At 42.7% G+C, this 18,754-nt stretch overlaps 6 protein-coding genes across 6 annotated transcripts; 3 read left to right on the forward strand and 3 right to left on the reverse strand.

The window, feature by feature from the left end:
• Positions 1-1,809: 1,809 nt before the first annotated feature.
• Positions 1,810-2,570, forward strand: BDB00DRAFT_830519 (uncharacterized protein; the record flags this gene model as incomplete). The annotated part of the gene is made up of 3 exons (XM_053124039.1): positions 1,810-1,995; positions 2,017-2,065; positions 2,254-2,570. Exons 1-3 carry the CDS (start codon positions 1,855-1,857, stop codon positions 2,568-2,570), a joined length of 507 nt encoding a protein of 168 aa, XP_052978233.1. The 5' UTR covers positions 1,810-1,854.
• A 2,628-nt stretch (positions 2,571-5,198) lies between these two features.
• Positions 5,199-6,220, reverse strand: BDB00DRAFT_939944 (uncharacterized protein). Its single transcript, XM_053129333.1, has 4 exons — positions 6,036-6,220; positions 5,794-5,938; positions 5,575-5,691; positions 5,199-5,497 (listed from the first exon to the last, which is right to left on the reverse strand). Exons 1-4 carry the CDS (start codon positions 6,117-6,119, stop codon positions 5,304-5,306), a joined length of 540 nt encoding a protein of 179 aa, XP_052978234.1. The 5' UTR covers positions 6,120-6,220; the 3' UTR covers positions 5,199-5,303.
• A 2,340-nt stretch (positions 6,221-8,560) lies between these two features.
• Positions 8,561-12,037, reverse strand: BDB00DRAFT_830570 (uncharacterized protein). Its single transcript, XM_053124040.1, has 8 exons — positions 11,360-12,037; positions 11,206-11,290; positions 11,098-11,144; positions 11,026-11,033; positions 10,610-10,961; positions 10,294-10,549; positions 9,349-10,208; positions 8,561-9,258 (listed from the first exon to the last, which is right to left on the reverse strand). Exons 1-8 carry the CDS (start codon positions 11,634-11,636, stop codon positions 9,035-9,037), a joined length of 2,109 nt encoding a protein of 702 aa, XP_052978235.1. The 5' UTR covers positions 11,637-12,037; the 3' UTR covers positions 8,561-9,034.
• A 3,181-nt stretch (positions 12,038-15,218) lies between these two features.
• Positions 15,219-15,809, forward strand: BDB00DRAFT_830575 (uncharacterized protein). The gene is made up of 2 exons (XM_053124041.1): positions 15,219-15,678; positions 15,778-15,809. The coding sequence occupies exon 1, from the start codon at positions 15,254-15,256 to the stop codon at positions 15,599-15,601; it is 348 nt and encodes a 115-aa protein (XP_052978236.1). The 5' UTR covers positions 15,219-15,253; the 3' UTR covers positions 15,602-15,678; positions 15,778-15,809.
• BDB00DRAFT_830577 (uncharacterized protein) lies at positions 15,491-16,964 on the forward strand. The gene is made up of 6 exons (XM_053124042.1): positions 15,491-15,548; positions 15,619-15,678; positions 15,778-16,247; positions 16,349-16,423; positions 16,497-16,661; positions 16,740-16,964. The coding sequence occupies exons 3-6, from the start codon at positions 15,881-15,883 to the stop codon at positions 16,778-16,780; spliced, it is 648 nt and encodes a 215-aa protein (XP_052978237.1). The 5' UTR covers positions 15,491-15,548; positions 15,619-15,678; positions 15,778-15,880; the 3' UTR covers positions 16,781-16,964.
• On the reverse strand, positions 16,965-18,218 carry BDB00DRAFT_830583 (uncharacterized protein). The gene is made up of 2 exons (XM_053124043.1): positions 17,498-18,218; positions 16,965-17,411 (listed from the first exon to the last, which is right to left on the reverse strand). The coding sequence occupies exons 1-2, from the start codon at positions 18,065-18,067 to the stop codon at positions 17,118-17,120; spliced, it is 864 nt and encodes a 287-aa protein (XP_052978238.1). The 5' UTR covers positions 18,068-18,218; the 3' UTR covers positions 16,965-17,117.
• Between the last annotated feature and the right edge of the window lie 536 nt (positions 18,219-18,754).

The following is an 18,754-nucleotide window of genomic DNA, read 5'->3' on the forward strand; positions in this document are numbered from 1 at the left end:
AGATGGTTCTTTTTTCCGAGCGCATGCAAAAACTTCATGGATGAGTCTACCAATGATAAATGATGGATATGATTTTTCTTTGTCGACACGTAGCAGCATAGTGCACCAACACCTTTGCTGTAACTACATACCACTACTACATTACGAGAAATCATTAATAACATAGCATTACCTTGTGTGCAAGGATATTGGTGCGATATTCTACTACTGCTTTTCCGCATGTTAGAGAGCTGAACGCATTACACTAGTGGAGCCTGTTAACCTACTAAACTCTGAGGTTAGAATGAAATTAAGACTAACAGCAGTAGTGCGCCTCCGCTTTGCTCCATTCCATCAGTAGTTTTCGCTGCTTCAGTGCCTCGATTGCCGACAAATAGCATATTAATAATAGATAGTGCATCATTTTGTTTTGCTGAGTACCCGGTTTGTTCATGGTTTTCTTTTTTCGTAATAGCATAGTGGTCTAATCGCACTAAATGCTGTAGATCTGGGCTCGCATATTTCTGGCGTCTCTATAAGAAAATTGATTCTGATGGGTAAACCAGTCAAGAACTTTCTTCAAAAACTATCAGGGGTGATATCAATGATTATTTATAGTAAGCGACAGAGGTGGCTGACTACTGGATGTGCTTTATATCACATATTATAAGGACACACAATGCGTGCGGAACAACTTTATTCCCCAATCCTCCTGTTGCCTTCGCCGCCATGATCACACCGAGTAATCCACTCTGTCTCCGACACTATAATTAGTTTTTGTTGTCCAGGTACAGTAGTGAAAGATTTCCACTTTTATGATACGTTGAAGCTCAAATGGCAAAGGTTGCATCATACAAAAGAAATAACTTCTCTGGCTAAAAATATCGATGGTTGTCATTTTGAATGATCGCCGGTGGCTATGGTTGTGCTATTAGACCACGAGCCGCTAAGATTGGATATTACATGATTCTTCTTCGTTCGTCTATCACAATTATAATCGCTAGTTACATACATGATGTAAACCAGATTCACGCCTGCAATATTTGATATAGAAAGCACGAGGGTATGCTGTACAAGTGTGTTTTCATTATTAACAATCTTCTGACTATCAATGTGAATGAATATTATATCATTAATATAGCATTTGACAGTTAGTTGTACGTTGCTGTTATTATTCTCCTTTACATAGAACTAAAGCACGGCGTTTATTTAATAAGAATATTTGTTAGTATTCCGGGTTGTGATTCTTTTAAAGTATAATAGCCTACTATGTCTTTGATTCCGTACAAGCGGGTTATTATTATCAAAAAGAATTGGCGTTGAATAGTTACAGTTTCTCGAATTTGTAGGTATGCTATTCAAGGAGCTCGCTATCGCAAAAGGCGTGGGAGCATTGGAGTGATGGGGGAAGTGGGGTAGCAGCGCCGACTGCGTGAAGCCCTGGCGGGGCCAAGGTCAGATCTCCTGTTAGCCAGATATTGAGCCATCATCAAACAAGTGTTGCGTTTAACGTGAGCCGTTGATTGCTTCTTTGCAGCATAACAACTTACTCATCTGGCTGATATATAATTCATCTTAAAACCTTGCTGGGCGATATAAGATATGATATAGAATAACATGTGTAGACTAGAAATTAGTCACCGTCTTTAATTGGATTTTTCCATCACCTTTGGGGGTCTTGTATTCATCAAGAAAAATTAGAAATAAGAAGCGGAGAATAAATGCAACAGAAAGAAGGAAAGAAGTGCATTGAAGAGTATGCATGAAAAGAAACAAAAGTTGGACAGCTGTTACAAAAGTAAAGAAACGAGTATGGAATAAGATACTTACCTCCCCCCAATTTGTATCTCGTTGGAGTGGCCCTCCACTCACTCCATGACAGGCGCCAAGGCCTGCTCTTCTTCTCCTTCTTCTTCGTTTTCCTCCTCCTCTTCAAACTCGTCGTCGTGGGCATCGTCTAACACATTTTCTCCGGCGGGACGACGCATCGACGGTGGTCGCGATCTCAAATTACCAGTTTGGATGTATTGAATGAAGATACGACCAATGTTTCGGGCAGCATTATTATCACGGTCCACAACTATATGTATAGATAATGTAAGCTTATGCGCAAGTCGTATGATGCATTATCAAGGCACTGATGTAATAAAACAATCAAATACTAGCCACTACAGTAGTTGCAGGACAATGATCGCAGAACTTCAATGGGTACACGGATAATTGGGAACCAGCTGGAAATAAGTTTTGGTATATTATTACAACCATTAATATTAGCTATTGAAGCTCTCTCACTGTTTCACAAACTTTTTGTATACACGATAGAAAGTAACAAAGCCTATATTACGTACCAGCGTTTTGACGGTCGTTGCAAGTCGATGTTGGCCAAAGGTTATGGCCGTCGTCATCCACACACCAGAGCTGCCGTCGGGCATTGTTCCTGTGTCCATCGTCTTCAGCACGTTCGCGGATCCGACGAATTCTCCGCTTTGTGTGCTCGCGGCACACTTGAACACTTCCTGGACGGTCTCGAAATTGACGCGTGTTCGCATCGCAAGCACTGCACACAACACTGGTTCGATACTCATCGATGAGCATGACCATTACACGTCTTGATAGAACCGCCCGGAACGTCTACAAAGTAATTTATAGTATAGGCGTCAATTCATAGCAAGGACACTCGCTTCATTCGTCACTAATTAACGTTCCACCACGTCTGCCAGATGAATTTTCTGATTTATGGTGCATACTGTCTTAAACCATGAATTGTCGAAAATTGAGATTTTTTAAAGTGCCGCTGGATAATAGAATAGCCGCTACATGTGTAGGCATTGTCAGCCAATCCAATAGTAGACATTTCTTTGTATATTGATAGCAACGTCTAGATTTAATCTTCTGTTCTGCTTTATCTATGAGAGCGATATCTGCGTGTCGTAAACTTTTCAACTAGCTTAAGAGCTTCGCTTCCAGTTTTTATTTCATTATATGCATGAATATAGCGCCAGCAACGGTTGTAGTAATGGCGAATTTCTGCAGGTGGTTCATCAGGTGGAGATACCTGATCCAAGCAATCCTCGAGCCTTTTTTCAAGAGCTGTAAACGAGTAATCACACTCCTTTTTCGCACTTCGTTTCCCTGCACCGCAATACCTTTCAATCGTAGCTCATAGTCGCTCATGTTTCGCTCCTTGTCCTTTTTTGAGTTCATTTCAGGTTGGATAATTGGGGTAAGTTTCAAAAATGCTTCTTCGACAGTCAGCACTGGCACAAAGTCCTCCAACACAACCTCTACTTCATCATCCTTATGAAAGAAGGAAGTGATTTCATAATTCCCTTTCTTCTTTTCTGATGCTTTCTCTAGCTAGTAGTATTTGGTGGTTCTGCCGTGTCCCCAATATTTGCCACGGGACTTCGCATCTGCTTTATTGTACCAGATAATAGGAAACTTTTGGCTTGTTGTGGTGGCTGTCGTCGTTGTCGTTGTGGTTTCTGTTGCTTCTTCGAACGCAGTGAGAATCTCAAAGACGTTTGATTCTTGTTCAGTCACATCAGATGAAGTCTGGTTCTCAACAATTGGCGATTCTTCTAGTCTTGCAACTTTTTGAAATCGTCCGTTTTTTGAGCTTTGAAGCTGTTCTAAGGCGCGTTTTTGTTTGTTGGAAATAGCCATTGTTAGGCGTTGTAATGATAGAGCTTAAATAATAAGGAACAAGATCAAGTATCTTTGAGATGATGTTTTATTCAAAGCTTTTTTATATTCAAGCTATTAAGACGGCGATATTAATTTATCCATTTAGTGGATAAACTATGTGATAGAGGATGGATCAAGGATGTATTAGAACTTCTCTTGAAGTCGCTATGTTAATCGGGCACATCTTTGAAACCGGCATTAGCTGGCTGCTGTAATGGCCGAGGTACCTGTTGATAGGTTCATTGTCCTGCTCACGTAAGGTAAATCGTCTGAGTGAGAGGTTTTCTTGTGTGGTATAATGTTTAACTGCATATCTTATTGTTGATATCTTAAGCAGTGTATTAATGTGGTTCACCACAGGTGTATTATTGGGAAAATGGGTGAGTAAGAAGAGCAGTAACGCACTCATATTACTGGATAAGCCAGCTATTTGTGTGTAACCTTGGAACATCTATGGTTACACACTGCCAAAAAAAATTCTTCTCCTTGCCCAAACAACTGTCGAAATCCTCCACCTACTTAGTAATTTTTCATATCCCGACAAAACTTCAAAGGCTATCAGAGCGATGAGAAATGCTTTTCTCAAAAAACAAAAACGTACAATGTGTTAAGAGTACCTTTATAAACATGTTCTACGTCGCAGAATATCGATAACTTCATTTCAGACAGCACTGATAGGATTCCTTTTTTTTCATGTCGGTGATCGAAATTATTCATGGTTTAAGACAGTATGCACTTACCTCAACAGGAATAGGTTCAAATCCTTTGAAGGAGGGCTTAAACCTTCCATCACCATATGCTATAATACAATTGTCTTCCACTCTGAATCCTGCATGTGCGCGGCGCGGTCGGCGAAACCGGCGGCGGTGAGCTTTGCGTTCGCGTTTAGAGGCCTTATTGAAGAAAGGGAGAGGTACCTTGAAGCAACAATATTAGCTTTTGCGACTTATCAAAGAAGTACTCATACACAGAAAGATACTTACATCGTCACGGTGATCCAACCATATCAATCTGTTGGCAAGATTCTCCAATGCGCTTTTGCGCGCAGAAAAAAGAGTGAGTAACGTTTCCCGGTGAAAGAAATGTTTGTTAAATTGTTCATGGACGCTATTTTTTTTCAAAAAAAAAAAACTAGAGTGAATACTCATGCCAAAATGATGATCGCGGTGTTCCAGTATATATCGACATAGCTGAGTAACTTACTGTCTGTGCACGCCACTCAACACTCTGATGTAGTTTCGGAAACCTTCCGAGGTAGGCGCTGAAGCCGGATGTCCTCTCAACGTATCATACACCCCCTGTATCTCCGGGATACTTGATCCGGATGAGCCTGTCGCTCGACATGAGCATAGCGTGCTCGATTTTTGTTTTCCTTTTGGAGCGCCCACTTGAACATGGACTGAAACCTAAAAGAGGGTTATGTACAAAATAAAGTATGTTGGCATCAGATATAGAAAGCGCGGACGCACGCTCATACTCGCTAAAAGTAAATTTACTGCACGCAGTACTCACTGGTATGTTCTGTTATTAAGCTGATACACGTGCTCCGCTCTCGCTTCAGGTGTTTCGAGCGGCTCAAGAGTGTCTACAGCAGTGACCAGAGACCGGATGCCTAAAGTAATATACAAAATATCTACTTAGATAACGTTACATATTTTGAGAATGATTAGATATATACCTGGGTCTATGAACACTGTTCGAAAATTGTGAAGCCGCTCTGCATCAAGACCATCTGGCTCTTTGGAAAGATGATACATTCCTCTTCTCCACTGTGTGACGTCAATTTCACGAGGAAAGCGTTTAATTTGGTTGGAGCTAGAAGGCATATACTCTAACAATAGATTTATGAGATGTCGTCATGACTAAATACATACTTTTAATATTGCATGCTATGAGGGTACTACCAACCTCCACGCCGCGTTGTCACAGGCCTGCGAAAATGGAACACAATGGCGACACCATCCGTTTCGAATGTGTTATTGAAGAGTTTGAGCTCGCGGTCTTCTGGGGGCACAACACCTTGACCTGGGCACATCATATTTATAAATGTATATGAGATAGATGAGTTTAGATATAACTATCAAAAGATACCACTTTGTGACTATTCAAAATGTATACGGAATCTACCTTCGACTTCGTATTGGCAACGTCGCGGCTCTACGTGACCGATATTATATAGCGACTCCCAGAAGCCTTCAAGCAGCTCAGAATCTTGCTGTCTGAAAACATGATATGACAAGCAACGCCCACAACCTGGGACGTTATTTGGTCTCTAGATTTATGCATCGATGGAAACAAGCCAGTAAATAAACAAATAACATCTTTTAATAACTGGAAACACAAGGAGAGTAAAAAACGCATATCATTACCACAATATTATCTGGCACTTGTGCAGGATCTCGCTCGTCCACTTCGCGTACGATGTAATACATAGTTTCAAGGTCGACCGGCATGAATCCAATGCGGTGACTGGCAAGTGGTAGTGGAGTCCACTTGGGACAGAAATGGAAAGGCTGGGCTTCAAGTGACAGCCAGATATAAAAGGATAGCGAATTCACTAGCATTGCAGGGCCAGATATGGACGGTCGCTGTACTATGCGTGCGATATTCACGCCGGCATATGCTTGTTCGAATCGTGCAGTGTGTTGGCTAAAAAAGTTGAAAACAGTAACACCGTCTTAGTTATAACTGTGTGTTTATCTATGTGTTGTATCTATATAATCATCGTAACAGATTAAAAAGAAATTATGTGTAATTTCTTACTTGAAATATTGAAGCACCTCAGTAAAGATTGCTGCTGGAATTCGTTCAATTAAACGCTGAGTCAAATGAATTCTGTGCGTTGTGATCAAATTACAGATTTGTTTTGCTATAAGCAGATCATCATAAAAAATAGCGGTGAGATATTTTTCAACACTCCAGTATTACCAATTTAAGTAGAAAAGAAAATCAATCTTTTGTTTACCCATGCTAGTAGAGTGTATGCAACCGGTTGTGAGTATACAATGATTTCTTTAAGATCCGTTTATCTCACTTTCTTTTTTGACACAGACCTTCTTCTCGTCTTAACCTGGTCCTTCACCCCTTCACGTTGGCTCTCAAAGCACAAATGCAAGAGTAAGTACAATATGGAAAGTGTGAAGTGTACTTTGAGGTTTTGCATGTGGATTTGATATACGAAAGAAGATCTGAATTTCGACGTGTCTAAAGAAGTGTATGTACAGCATACGGCCGCTAATGTTATCCTCCTTTCTTCTCTGCTACTACTGTAGGATTCTGACTTTTCGAAATGGTTGGTTCGGTTTGGTGTTTGCACCCCACCCTTAAGCACAAGCAACAACTGTAAGTACGGTAGGGAGTGAAATGTGAGCATGAGCTGGAGAGAGAAGTCGAGTGTCTGTTGGAGGTGCTGATGCCATGACGTGTCAAGAATAGTTGCATATTAAGAACAGCCTGCTCATGATCTTTCTTCTTTTCTTTCTACTTCAGGTTCCGCTTTATGCTGGCTGGGTTAATTGTGTCCGGCGGACAGGTAACAGATAGTAAGTATAAGCAAAAGGGGACTTGAACATTGGTAGGTGAGTAGGATGGCCTGGGTGCTTGGGATGACGTGCCAAGGGTGTGTAGTGTGCGCAGCAGCGTGACGGGAAAGGGTTCCTGACCATGACGTGTGCAGTATGGCAGTCTCTCTAAAATTTTTCTTTCTCTCCTCCCTTTCTTCTCTTATTCTTTTGTCAGAATTGGTCATGCCCTTCTTGCTTTTCCTCTCTCGGACTCGGACTCAAGGCTCTCTTTCTCCAAGTCAAGGATGTCATAATAGTAAGTATAGCTGTGACTGTGTTTGTCTTTGCGTGTTTGAAAAACCAGGAAGATGTGTGCCGTGACATGTCAAAAAGTGTATGCAGCTGCTCATAGATGTTTTCTTTTTTCTATTAGAGGATGGCTCTGCGGTGATCTGTTTGAATTTGGATTGGCTTAGACCCCATCTCTCTGTCTATAACTTTGCTGTAAAACGACAAAACAAATGTAAGTCAGCTTGGGATGGAGGAGGATGGCCATGCCGTGTCCAAATAAAGATATGTAGCACAGTCGGTGCAGCCTTCTAATGATCTTTTTTTTACAGCTAGAAGAAGCGTCTTTGTCCTGGCTGCGTTTCTCAACTCTGCTCTGGCCGTGTGTTCGGTTCTCCTGTGTCTCATCGTAAAAGTATGAGTAAGTATTGCACGATAGAATCTTATGTGTGTGGTTTGACAGTTTCCCATTAACTGTTCGTCTCTTTTGTTTCTTGGAATGGCGATAGTGCACAGACACATCCATGCTAGTCAAGATTGATGCTCCACTGTCATCCCGCTCCTAGAAGCCGACCTGTCAAGTAGTCCATCGGCTGTGGTCAAGATCTATCCATCCATCTGGACGGTGGCGTGTGCTTTTTGCTTTGACTTGGACCTGAGGAAGTCGTTAAAAGCCTCAAGTTCTCCTTTGCTACATATATTATATCTTTATTGCTTCTTTGTATATTTTATCCCCCTTCCCCTCCTCCCCTTGCTCTGACCCAGGAAGTCGTTAAAAGCGTCTATTGCGTTTCTTAATATTGTTTATCCCCCTCCCCTCCCTTCCACCTTGCACAATCCGTATCGCCTAGTAGCCGCTGTTCCGTATCCATCTTCGGATGTTGCATCGTTTCATGCGAACGGCATACTCTCCACACCTGGCTGCCTTCGGGCGTAAGTCCTGTCTTTCAGACTGTACCCAGGCCACGGGTAAAAAGTGCGCCTGTGGTCCCCATGATTCGAGGAATGCTTTGCGTAAGTGTTTACTTTCTCTCTTTCTCTCTTTCTCTTCTTCTGTCTGGGGTTTCCTTTTTTGTGAGTTACAAAAGCTAACTCATAACTCTTTAGTGTGAAGGAACGCAGTTGGAACGCAAGCCAAAAAAAATTAGTGTGAAAGAACGCAGTTGGAACGCAAGCCAAAAAATCAGCTAGTGGAGGAACGCACTTGGAACGCAAGCCAAATAACTTCTTACCCCATACCTACTTCCTTTCCGGCGGCACACGACTCTGATTTCGGAAAAGAGTGTATCGGATTCTGCATATTAGTTCCGCTTTGCAGCACCCCTTGCCTTGTCATACAAAAACACTAACCAGAATGTAGTATTTCAATTGATGAGTTATAACGATCACACAGATAGCCCCGAAACATATTTAAAACCACATGTATTCTTAATGGGATGGTATATGTCAGTTAGTTTTAAAAAAAATAGGCAAGAAGGTATTATATGGTAGTGGAGGAGATATAAGTAAGATAGATGATATGGTACATGAGCACAAAAATTATCAAAATATTAGGAAGAAAGGGACCAGTCCTTTTTCTACGAATCAGTGATGGGCATACGTTTGCGACCATTTGTAGTCTGGCCCTGTTTTTGTTGTGGTTCGACGTAGGGTATGCCAATTTCGTCGCATCTCGCGAGGGCCAGGCTCAGCCGGACGGCCATTCGATATTCGAAATCGTACTTGTTGCATGAAAGTGCCATTTGCCACAGCTTGCGGCTCTTTTTAATATTACCCAATCCCCAACTTGTTACGCCTGCCTCTATTGGATAGCCAAGAAGCAATGAGTTAATATTTTTTAAAACGAGAGGGTAACCACGTCCTATCTAGTTTGCTTTTTCTATAGACATACCCCAATAAGCAAACGGAACAGCCCATGTTTCGTGTTTAATGTTATCCTTATGATCCATGACCCAGTTGAGATGCGCAATGCCTTCGTTGTATCGACCAAGAGCATTTAGCAAGGAAGCTTTGGTCAACAAGAGCACAGCACGCTGATCGTAGTAATCCGGTGGCGTCGAGTTAGGCACGAGTTCCCGCAGACGGATGGTGTACTCCGATTTTTCACGCTCGTATATCAGCTCCAGAGTTCGGTGCACCAATTCAAGGCACTTTTCCAAAGCCTCGGGCTCCATCTGCTCAAAGGCATTCCAAACAAGCAAGATTTCCAGACCAGGGAGACTGAAATCCATATCTTGATAACCGCTCTTTTGGAAAAACTCGACCTTCTTTTGGACATGGGCGTCGATATATGTTTTCCGGCCTTGTTGCTCTTTGGCCAGTTGAGGTACTTCAGCAAAGGCCAAGATGCATTCTGTTCGCTCACCAAGCATCTCGCGACAAGCGCCGACAAAGTATCGAGAAAATGCCGGAGACCAGTATTTTTCGCGACTCAGCTGCTCAAAGTAGGCAGCCGCACCTGCCCAGTCCAGCTGTAGTGCGAGGTTAAAGCCGATTTCATAGTCTGCCATCTGCTTCATTGCCGTTTCAGCCCATTCTCCGCGACTGGATTCAACAGCAAAGTTGAATGATTGCGTGGATAACGGGATATTGCGTGCAACACGGGCAATACGGGCAGCAAAGAATAGGAAAAAGCAGGAACTTGGATGGCTCTTTTGTGCATCCAAAAGACACTCTATCGCCGGTCCCATAAGCTCTTTGGAGTATATTTGTGGTGCAAACGTAGTAAGAACAGAATAATACGATAGTAACCTACAAAAGGTAAAAGAATGATACTTTAACAGCTGCCCTTCCAAGTTTTTATAACCTTTTAGTTCTGGTGAATGATAGGTCATACGTCAATGAAGCCAGTGGTGATCTGATGCCGCGACCTTCTAAACAAAGCTTCAACAGAGCGAAACCTAGCTGCTTATCACTCTCCCACCCCAAAGTCGAAAAGATCTTGAGGATTTTTGCTGGCATTGAGGACAGTATAAGATGGACAGCGCCGATGCCAAACTGAATTGCCGAAACTGTATCGCGGTCCATAAATTTGGTAAACTCTTGGCCCATCCGCTTGTACTCTTGCCAAACAACGCTATAACTGTTGTAAGCTGCAGATAGGTTAGCTCTTACCGAGCGGAAGGGCCGAGAAAGTCATAAGGGTATTTTACCTCGTCGTAAATTAAGGCCACATTTCAGATAATTCACCATACTCTCCTGAGAGAGTTGGAGAATGCTCATCAGCAAACAGCATTCAGCCTTAATAACATGAGCTCGCAGTATACTGTTTGGCATGAAAATAGGCATTTCTCTTGGTTGTCCCGCACTGTTGGAGCGTGTGATAGGTGCAGGATTGTTTGGGAGTCCTGAAGTGTTGTTGCGGCTAAGCATGGATGAGAAATATTGAGAGACAGCATCTTTCAAGGGCTTCTTGAAGGACGTGTTGTCAATCTGGGCTTTTGCAATCGTGTATGCTGTTGCAAGTGCTGACATGGCAACCTCGACATCGCTCTCTTGATACGTCTAATGGACGAGTTAGTCTTTGCACCTCGGTTTTTCGTTAAAGACACAGCCCGCTCTTATTTACCATCATTGCTATAGACAGATAATGTTGTTAGCTATCTATAATTTGAAAAGCTGTCCCTTGATAATATCTTACCTTTAATGAATGCCATCGCGCCTAATCCCAGAGCATATAAAGGCTCACTACAATGAAAGCGAATAAGTCCCTGTCCAGTTTAATTACATACAATACCTAACCACTTACACATTGGCCTTCGACTGGAATATATTCTTTGCTTTCATAAACTTGTTGTCAAATAGATTCCGCATGCCTTCCCTCACAGGCTCATCTAATTTTCCGCCGTGTAAGTGTCACGCTCACAAAAAAGGCAAGATACATAATCTGAAATTGTACGAACCTGCTTCCTCTTGTTCCCTTGGTGTTAGATAATTAATGGGAATGCTTTTCGGATCGATGGTAGGAATAGATATAACATTGTCGCGGAACATATCCAAATCAATGGGATCCTCAATGGGATGTTCGAACTCGAGGCTGCGTGCAGCACGGTGTTGGTCTTCGGACGTGATGGTGGTATTGTCGACAGCCACCTTAATTTGGTTCTGGGCAGCAATGGTTTCACGGGCGGAATCTTCCATAGCCGGTAGTAAGGTACCCAAGTGGTCATGCTGATCCATCTCCAATTCTTTTCTATCAACGCTGTCACTGAAGCTGGTGTTTCTCGTCGGCTCACTTTTCTCTTCAGAAGACTTGGCGTCAAATACACCACTGTCGGCATGAATGTGATGGTCTAGCACAGGCGATTTTTCGCTGGTATCAACACCACGGCCACCGTCTCCATTACCACGTGCCGCATCAATGTCGACGGTGGGAATTTCAAACCGGCTCTGGAAATTGGTCGCGCCGTTCTCTAGATCCGCAAGAACGTCTGCAACGCGATGATTTTGCTCTTGTTCCTTCTCCGTCAATTTAGACTGCTGACTTGGAATAGCATGACAGTCTTGATCTGATGATCGCCAAGGGTCGATATTTTTAAATTGTGCAAGAGATGGCTTGTTGTTGCTGCTGCTGCTGTTGTCGTTATTGCCGGCGTCGTCATGTAAGCGTTCCTGTTCTTGTGTCGCCGTTGATGGTTGCGCATTGTCTTGTGTCACGGCATTAATGGTGGGCTGGGCCGCTCCAATGGGCTCTTCTGGTTCGTTATTCTTTTCTTGTACATCCTTTGTCTCTGTAGCAGTCTTTGCTGAAGTTGATTTTGCAGTTTCTTCTTCGCTCTTTTCAACACTAATGTCGTTTTTGTCGTTGCTGAGTGCACGGCTTTGCTCATCTTGCTCAGTTTGATTTGCGGGTGGTGCACGGGCTGCTGCTGTTGGTGATGATGATGATGGTAGATTTTCAGCGACTTGCAAGCTTTCTATTTCATCCACTGTAGTACGGTTTTCAGGGTGTTCTTTTTTTCTTGTAGCATCCTCGTCGATATTTTTGCCTAACGCCGAAAGCGCCGTATCCATTTGATCTTTCTCTTTGAATTGCTCATCAAAGGTAGGCACATTGTCGAAATAATCGTCGTGGTCGTCAAACGCGTCCTCAAACACCTCGCTCGCCGAATCCAAGGCAGTAAATGATGAGCGTCGAGAAGTGGCTCGTGGGGTGGATGCACCGTCGTCTTCATCTCTAGTGCTATCCCCATTCTGGCTCTCGAGTGCGATATTACTAGTGGGGGTTCCATTCGATCTGGCTGCAGTCGCAGGCGTAGTCTGAGCACATATGTGCAAGCATTTTATATAAGTATGTGTGTCAGTTTAAAAAGAACGAGAACGGAGTCGGTAACTTCATGTGCTACGTACCTGATTTGTATCCTTTTCTATCGCGTCAACCTTTGGAGGAGCTTCGTCCTTGTTACTACTATTGTTCTTGGGTGATGAAGGTTCAAATTCAGTAGCCAAAGGCGATGCCACTGACTCAGGTTTTTCAATGGAGGCAATCGTATGAGTTGATTTGCGAGATTCCTGCGAATTGACTGATGCTGGTCGGCTGGATGACTTTTGCTTCAAGTTGATTCCTTTCCAAGCTGTTTTCTTTGCGCCAGGAGAGCCGTTCTTGGCGGCATGCGCTTGTGATGAGCCCTTCGCCATTGCTCTTGGCAGGTTCGCTAACTGGAAAAGAGAAGCTGAGTGAAAAGCTGTTGAGTGTGAAGAAAAAAGAGAGGGAACACAGCAAAAGTGTGTGCGTGTGAGAGAGGCGTGTGAGACTCGAGAAAGGGGAGTATGAAAAGAGGAATTAGTTTAGCTCGTGAAGAGGTTGTAGCAGGAAGCACTGCTTACACAAATGCAGGCAAATACAAGCATATACGTATGGCCCCTCTTCTTTCTTTGCTGTTTAAATGGACTCAGCGGACGGCTTCCGCTTATTAACCCTTGCAAGTCGTACTCTCCTTATTTTTTTTCTGATGTATCTTCATGAAACCTTTTTTCATCATACTCAGTGTTAGTTATGTACAAATCAAAGCACCATTTGTTCAATAAGACATTGTTTTTCTGCTGATATTTAATTAAAAGACACACTCTACTTCATCAGAACTCATCTTCATATTTCCATTTAAAGATAGGATATTGAGGTAATGCGTCCAAGAAGCGCTTCATTCTCTGCTGCATTGTATGCCCCTGTCCCTAATTACTGCGAGATTGCATAATAATCATTACTGCTTACTGTTATGGCTCTCGACATCCAGTACGTAGCGCCATTTTTGAAGTTTCTCTTCAAGAAGGATCCACTTCAACATTATCATGGTCATTCTGTCTAAAATGTAATGTATCTCATTATATATATATCCAGCTCTCGCTGTCTCCTATGTTGCCGCCATCAATAGATGCTACGGATGCTTTTCTGCTACTGTTACTATCATGCACTGCGTGCCATGGGTGTTGTATAATCTGGTTCTTGCTTACCGTCAACCTTACCTTCAACTTCTCAATCAAGCCGTACTATGACTCTACAAAAATCACTTAATTTCTTTGATCTAACGCTTCCTTGAACTTTACACACCAAAGATGCTTGTTCATCTTCCATGTGATTTCACCAGGATGTTTAGTATTTATTATAGTTGTAGAGCTAAAGATGATAGCAAAAAAAAATAGAGGCTCGGTACGAAAACTTTGGTTGTTCAAAGGTAGGGAGGTAGAACTTCCACTGAGAGTTTAAAGAGCGAGAGGAAACGGCAAAAGATTAATGTATCCGTCGTTATCAGGCGTTCGCAGCAGCAAGAAAAGTTGAGGTCAAGAGGAGAAGCAAGTAAAAAATGGGCCAAGTAGAGGCGAAGATGACCAACAAGTGGATGTGCGGCTGATGCCAATGCCCAGTATTCCTGCTCGAACTCCAGCAGCAGAAGGCAGCATGTAGCATTGAGACAATCATTGCGCCGCACTTAGATACTAAGATAAGCATTAGCGTATATATCCTGTTGGCATACTTTCTTACAGTTAAAGATATTGCACAGCTTAAAAAAAAACAAATTTATTTGACAACTGTTCATCAGCAGCTAGTGTCAGAGTAAAATCAGCATCATCCATATGTTTCCCGCCTCCAACAAACCTATTCTTTACATACCTTCTTGTCGCTATTTTGACTGTTCGTTGGGAGAAGCCAAGAGTTATGCTACGGCTTTTGAACGTATCTTGTGGTCTGGAGTATGTACAGTCATGCAGCTTGGCATTTATTGAGATAGAGGAATGCTGTGAGTAGCTGCTCATAAAAAATGTGGGGTTGGTAAGTCAGCGCATAGGTAACACAGAGTCGCCGCTTTAATTACTTCGCCAAGGCCGCGTATCTTTCATCTTACCTGTAGTAGACCTTTCGTATAAACACACACACATCATATAAAATGGCCGACCAAGAAAAAAAGACTCCCTTGGAAGAATCCGAACAAAGTCCAGAAGAAATGTCCCCTTTGCAATCAGTAACAAGTCCATTGAGCTCTAATAACTCAAACCAACTTGCAGATAGCGATGCTACTTCGCCCAAAGCACCCACACAGCATCAATCACCACCAACTTCATCACCGTCGCCAGATCAAGCTACTACCACTAGTGGTACTGCTGAACAAACAGCGCATCAGCAGCAGGAACAACCGGAGCAGCAACAGCAACAGCAACAGCCCGGTACCAACGAGCCAGCAATGTCCGAACCTGTTCGCACTCTGAAAGAAGCATTCCCGGAAACCGATGTTGATGTTATTGAAGCGATTCTCGTTAGCCAAAATAACTCGGTCGAGCGGTCGTTCGAAGTTTTGCTGGGTATGTCAGATCCAAATTATAAGCCGGAAGAGACCCCACGGCCGCAACAACAACAACAGCAGCAACAGCAGAGCTTTGAAAACATGCAAGATGATCCCCCAGCTCCAGTCATGCCACCAAGACCCACAGGCGACCAAACAACCACTCAAGCTCCATATGGTTATTGGCAAGGACAGAACAATCAACAGCAGCAGCAGCCCCAGGAACCACGCTCTGTAGAAGATCAAATGCGTATGGATGAAGAATTTGCGAGACAATTGGCGTTACAAGATGAACAAGCTCGTGTACAACAGTACCGTAAATATTGTGAAGGAAAAGGACCAATCGTGGGATTATTGCATCTGACATGATTTTGCTATTGCATTAGGTCAGCAACAACAACGACAACAGCAGCAGGAAGATGACCAACCGCTGTTCAACTTTCAAGGTAAATTTGGAATGGGATACTACATATTTTATTTGAAATACGAAGCTTTAGGATATGAAATGCAATTTCTCGGCACTTATAATGATGGTGATGGTATAGAGGACTTACCGGTCATCAAGGAAAGAGTTATCGAAGCTGGAACTGGTAAGAAATGCATGCCAAGGCCTGATAAGGATCATAACCGCTGAAGCACACAACACATATGTTTATAGCGGCCAAGAAAAAGGTCATGGATCTCTACGCTCAGTTCAAAGCCGGCCGTGCCGCTACCCCTCCTCCTAACCAAGGCTCTTCTATGCCAACGACAAATGCACAGTACAGAGGCTTGCCTAGCGACGAGGGTGACGATTTGCTTGCTGGTGATGTTTCTGCTCTCCGTCTTTCAGACAATGACGTTTATGCGCAAACAAGACCATCCGAAGGACAGCAACAAGGCGGTGTTATACATGTTAATCCACCTCTCAACAGACAGTCCAATCCAAATTTGAATGTGAATGAGCAAATCCGTGCTGACGAAGAACTTGCAAGACGGTTGGCACAAGAGGATCAATTTTGGGAATCGTCAAGAGGTACATATATATATATATATATATATATGCTTTTTGTTGGCACCAAAAACGAACAGTAGCTGACGGATGTTATTTTTTTTTACTAACATGCCGAACCGTAGATAACAATGATAATGCCCCTCAAATGCCTCCACGGAGAACAACGTCACCCGCCATCGCTAGTTCTGAGCTGGAAGGTATTTAGTGGACGATGAAGAATGACATTTAGTGTATTTTTTATTATCATGGTAGCTTACATAGCAATACTAGGTGAAAGCGTGACACTTACTGCTGCACCAGCATCTACCCAAACTCCCACACCAAAGAAACCCGAAGAGCGCGCCGAAGAGAGAAGATCATATGTTATTCAGGACGAAGATGATTCTGATAATGATGACTTGGTTGATGTGGATGCCGATGATTTGCAAAAGAAAGGTATGGATACTGTTAAAATTCAGAGTTGATAAGATGCAAATCATCTGATAGCGACTCCTAATACTTCTTTTTAATTAGAGGATAAGCCTCATGAGAAACCCACCACCTCCCCACATTAAATGATTGAATCTAAAACACCCTCCTTTATATTACTTCTATTTCCCTCACAATCTAACAAATTACTTTTCGCGTAAACAATATCGTCACTACTATACATCCCCTCTTGGCCTTGCTAAGTTTACATAGCATAGTTGTACACCATAGTTTTTAACAACTCGATCTCTTACACACTTCACTTATGGATAGTCTTTCTTTGAAGTGGTTTGCTCTAATCACTGAATATATACTTTTGTTTACAGGCACACAATGGTGAAAGGAGTGGGGATGTTATATGTACAAGGAAAAAATTACCCTCTAAGCAGATATATTCTGTAAGCAGTTATCTGTTATCACTGCTTAACCAAAGAAACGCTTCCACATACTCGAAAGCGGTCCGCCAGAAGGATATTGACTTTGATCAGAAGGTGGTGATGATAATAATGTTGTCGAGGGATAGTCAATGCTTGAGAGGCGAGAAAAAATACCACTGTTTTTACTTCCATCTGTCTCCTTTGATTCCTCCATGGATCCATCCGGATATTTGATTCTCTTTATGGTTTCAGTGATCCCGTTTTGTGTACGAGTCATATAGGTTTCTTCGGTACCATCTGCCTTGACAACTCGGCGCTGAGAAGATGATGAAAAAGACCACTACAAATGACAGGATGATATTGATCATTAAAAATACATCTATCATGATTCCCTTAAATCTTGCATACTATTACTGTACTACTTACACTGCTGTTTTGGGGAGAGGTTGAATCCTCGACCACTTGCCGTGGCTGCGCAAGTATCTCAGGGTCCTCCATTGAATTGAAAAGACGATCGTTCGATGGTAGCATCAAATCCAACAAAGTACCAGTACCACTGTCTCCTGGTGCAGCTTGTCCACTAGGATTGCCAAACATGAATTGCAAAATGTTGGTCATGGGTGGAGGGCCCATATGATGTTGGTTTTGTTGATTGTGGAGTTCTGGATCTTGTACTATTACTGATGCCGATCGCGGGGCGTTTTCTTGCTGCTGTTCATCGTCAATAACGCTGTTGTTCTCATTTGATGGAAGTGTTCCACGACTTTGGCGAGATTTGCTGGAAAGTTTTCTGAAATCGCTTCCATCGCCAAGCATTCCCGGTGGTTGAACGCCGTTGCTGTTAGTCTCAAAGGTAGTTACTGTCGGTCCATTCTGTTCGGGACCCAAAAGAGTATGAAAGAGCATGTTGAAAGTTCCTTGAACCATGCTGTTCATTGCTTGTTCAATCATTTCAAGCTCTGACTGTGGAAAATCCGGGTCATTTTGACGTGGCATATTGAGGTATGTGGCAGCTTGTATAGAAACAAAAAGAAACAAAAATATCCTTGTTGCTGGTCTTATTAAACAAAGTCAGACTGTAACCTCCGACAGCATTAATGCAATTGTCATGTTCCATACATACGATATTAGTCTATTGCAATGTAGAGAAAAACTAAAAAAAACTGACACTTCTATTGAATGCTCATCTTGATAATTATCTACTAGTGTAGCATGTGCCTGGCTCTACTGCGAGAGGTTGGATTACTCGAGACGAAAGAATGGTCCTTGAGCAGCTGACTTTTGAAAAAAAAAATAGGGAAATGCTATGGGCAGGCATAACTTTGGGACACGACGTTTTGTTAATGAACTACTTACTACCTTAGTACAGTTTGCCGTGCGATGCTCAAGCTTTTGGTGGCAGCATACATGTTGATCATTGTACTACTATTTTAGAATGACGATCAAGCTGGCGACAGTATCGTAAGCGAGATAGTCTCACGTTTAGCATAGTATGATCGAATTTGCGCAGATATTTCAAGATTTGCTTATTTTGATCTAATATATAGTATCGCTTGACGATTGCCTAAGCCAGACTCGACCGACGCAGTCGTGAGCCAAGCACAATTGCAGCCATTCAGGCTCCCGCAGCAGCAATTTTTAAGAACTCATGCATAACATACAAATGCAGAACTGCGGCACTGT

Source organism: Zychaea mexicana (genome assembly GCF_025766255.1).
Source record: "Zychaea mexicana strain RSA 1403 chromosome Unknown BDB00scaffold_52, whole genome shotgun sequence".
Taxonomy (NCBI): Eukaryota; Fungi; Mucoromycota; class Mucoromycetes; order Mucorales; family Lichtheimiaceae; genus Zychaea; species Zychaea mexicana.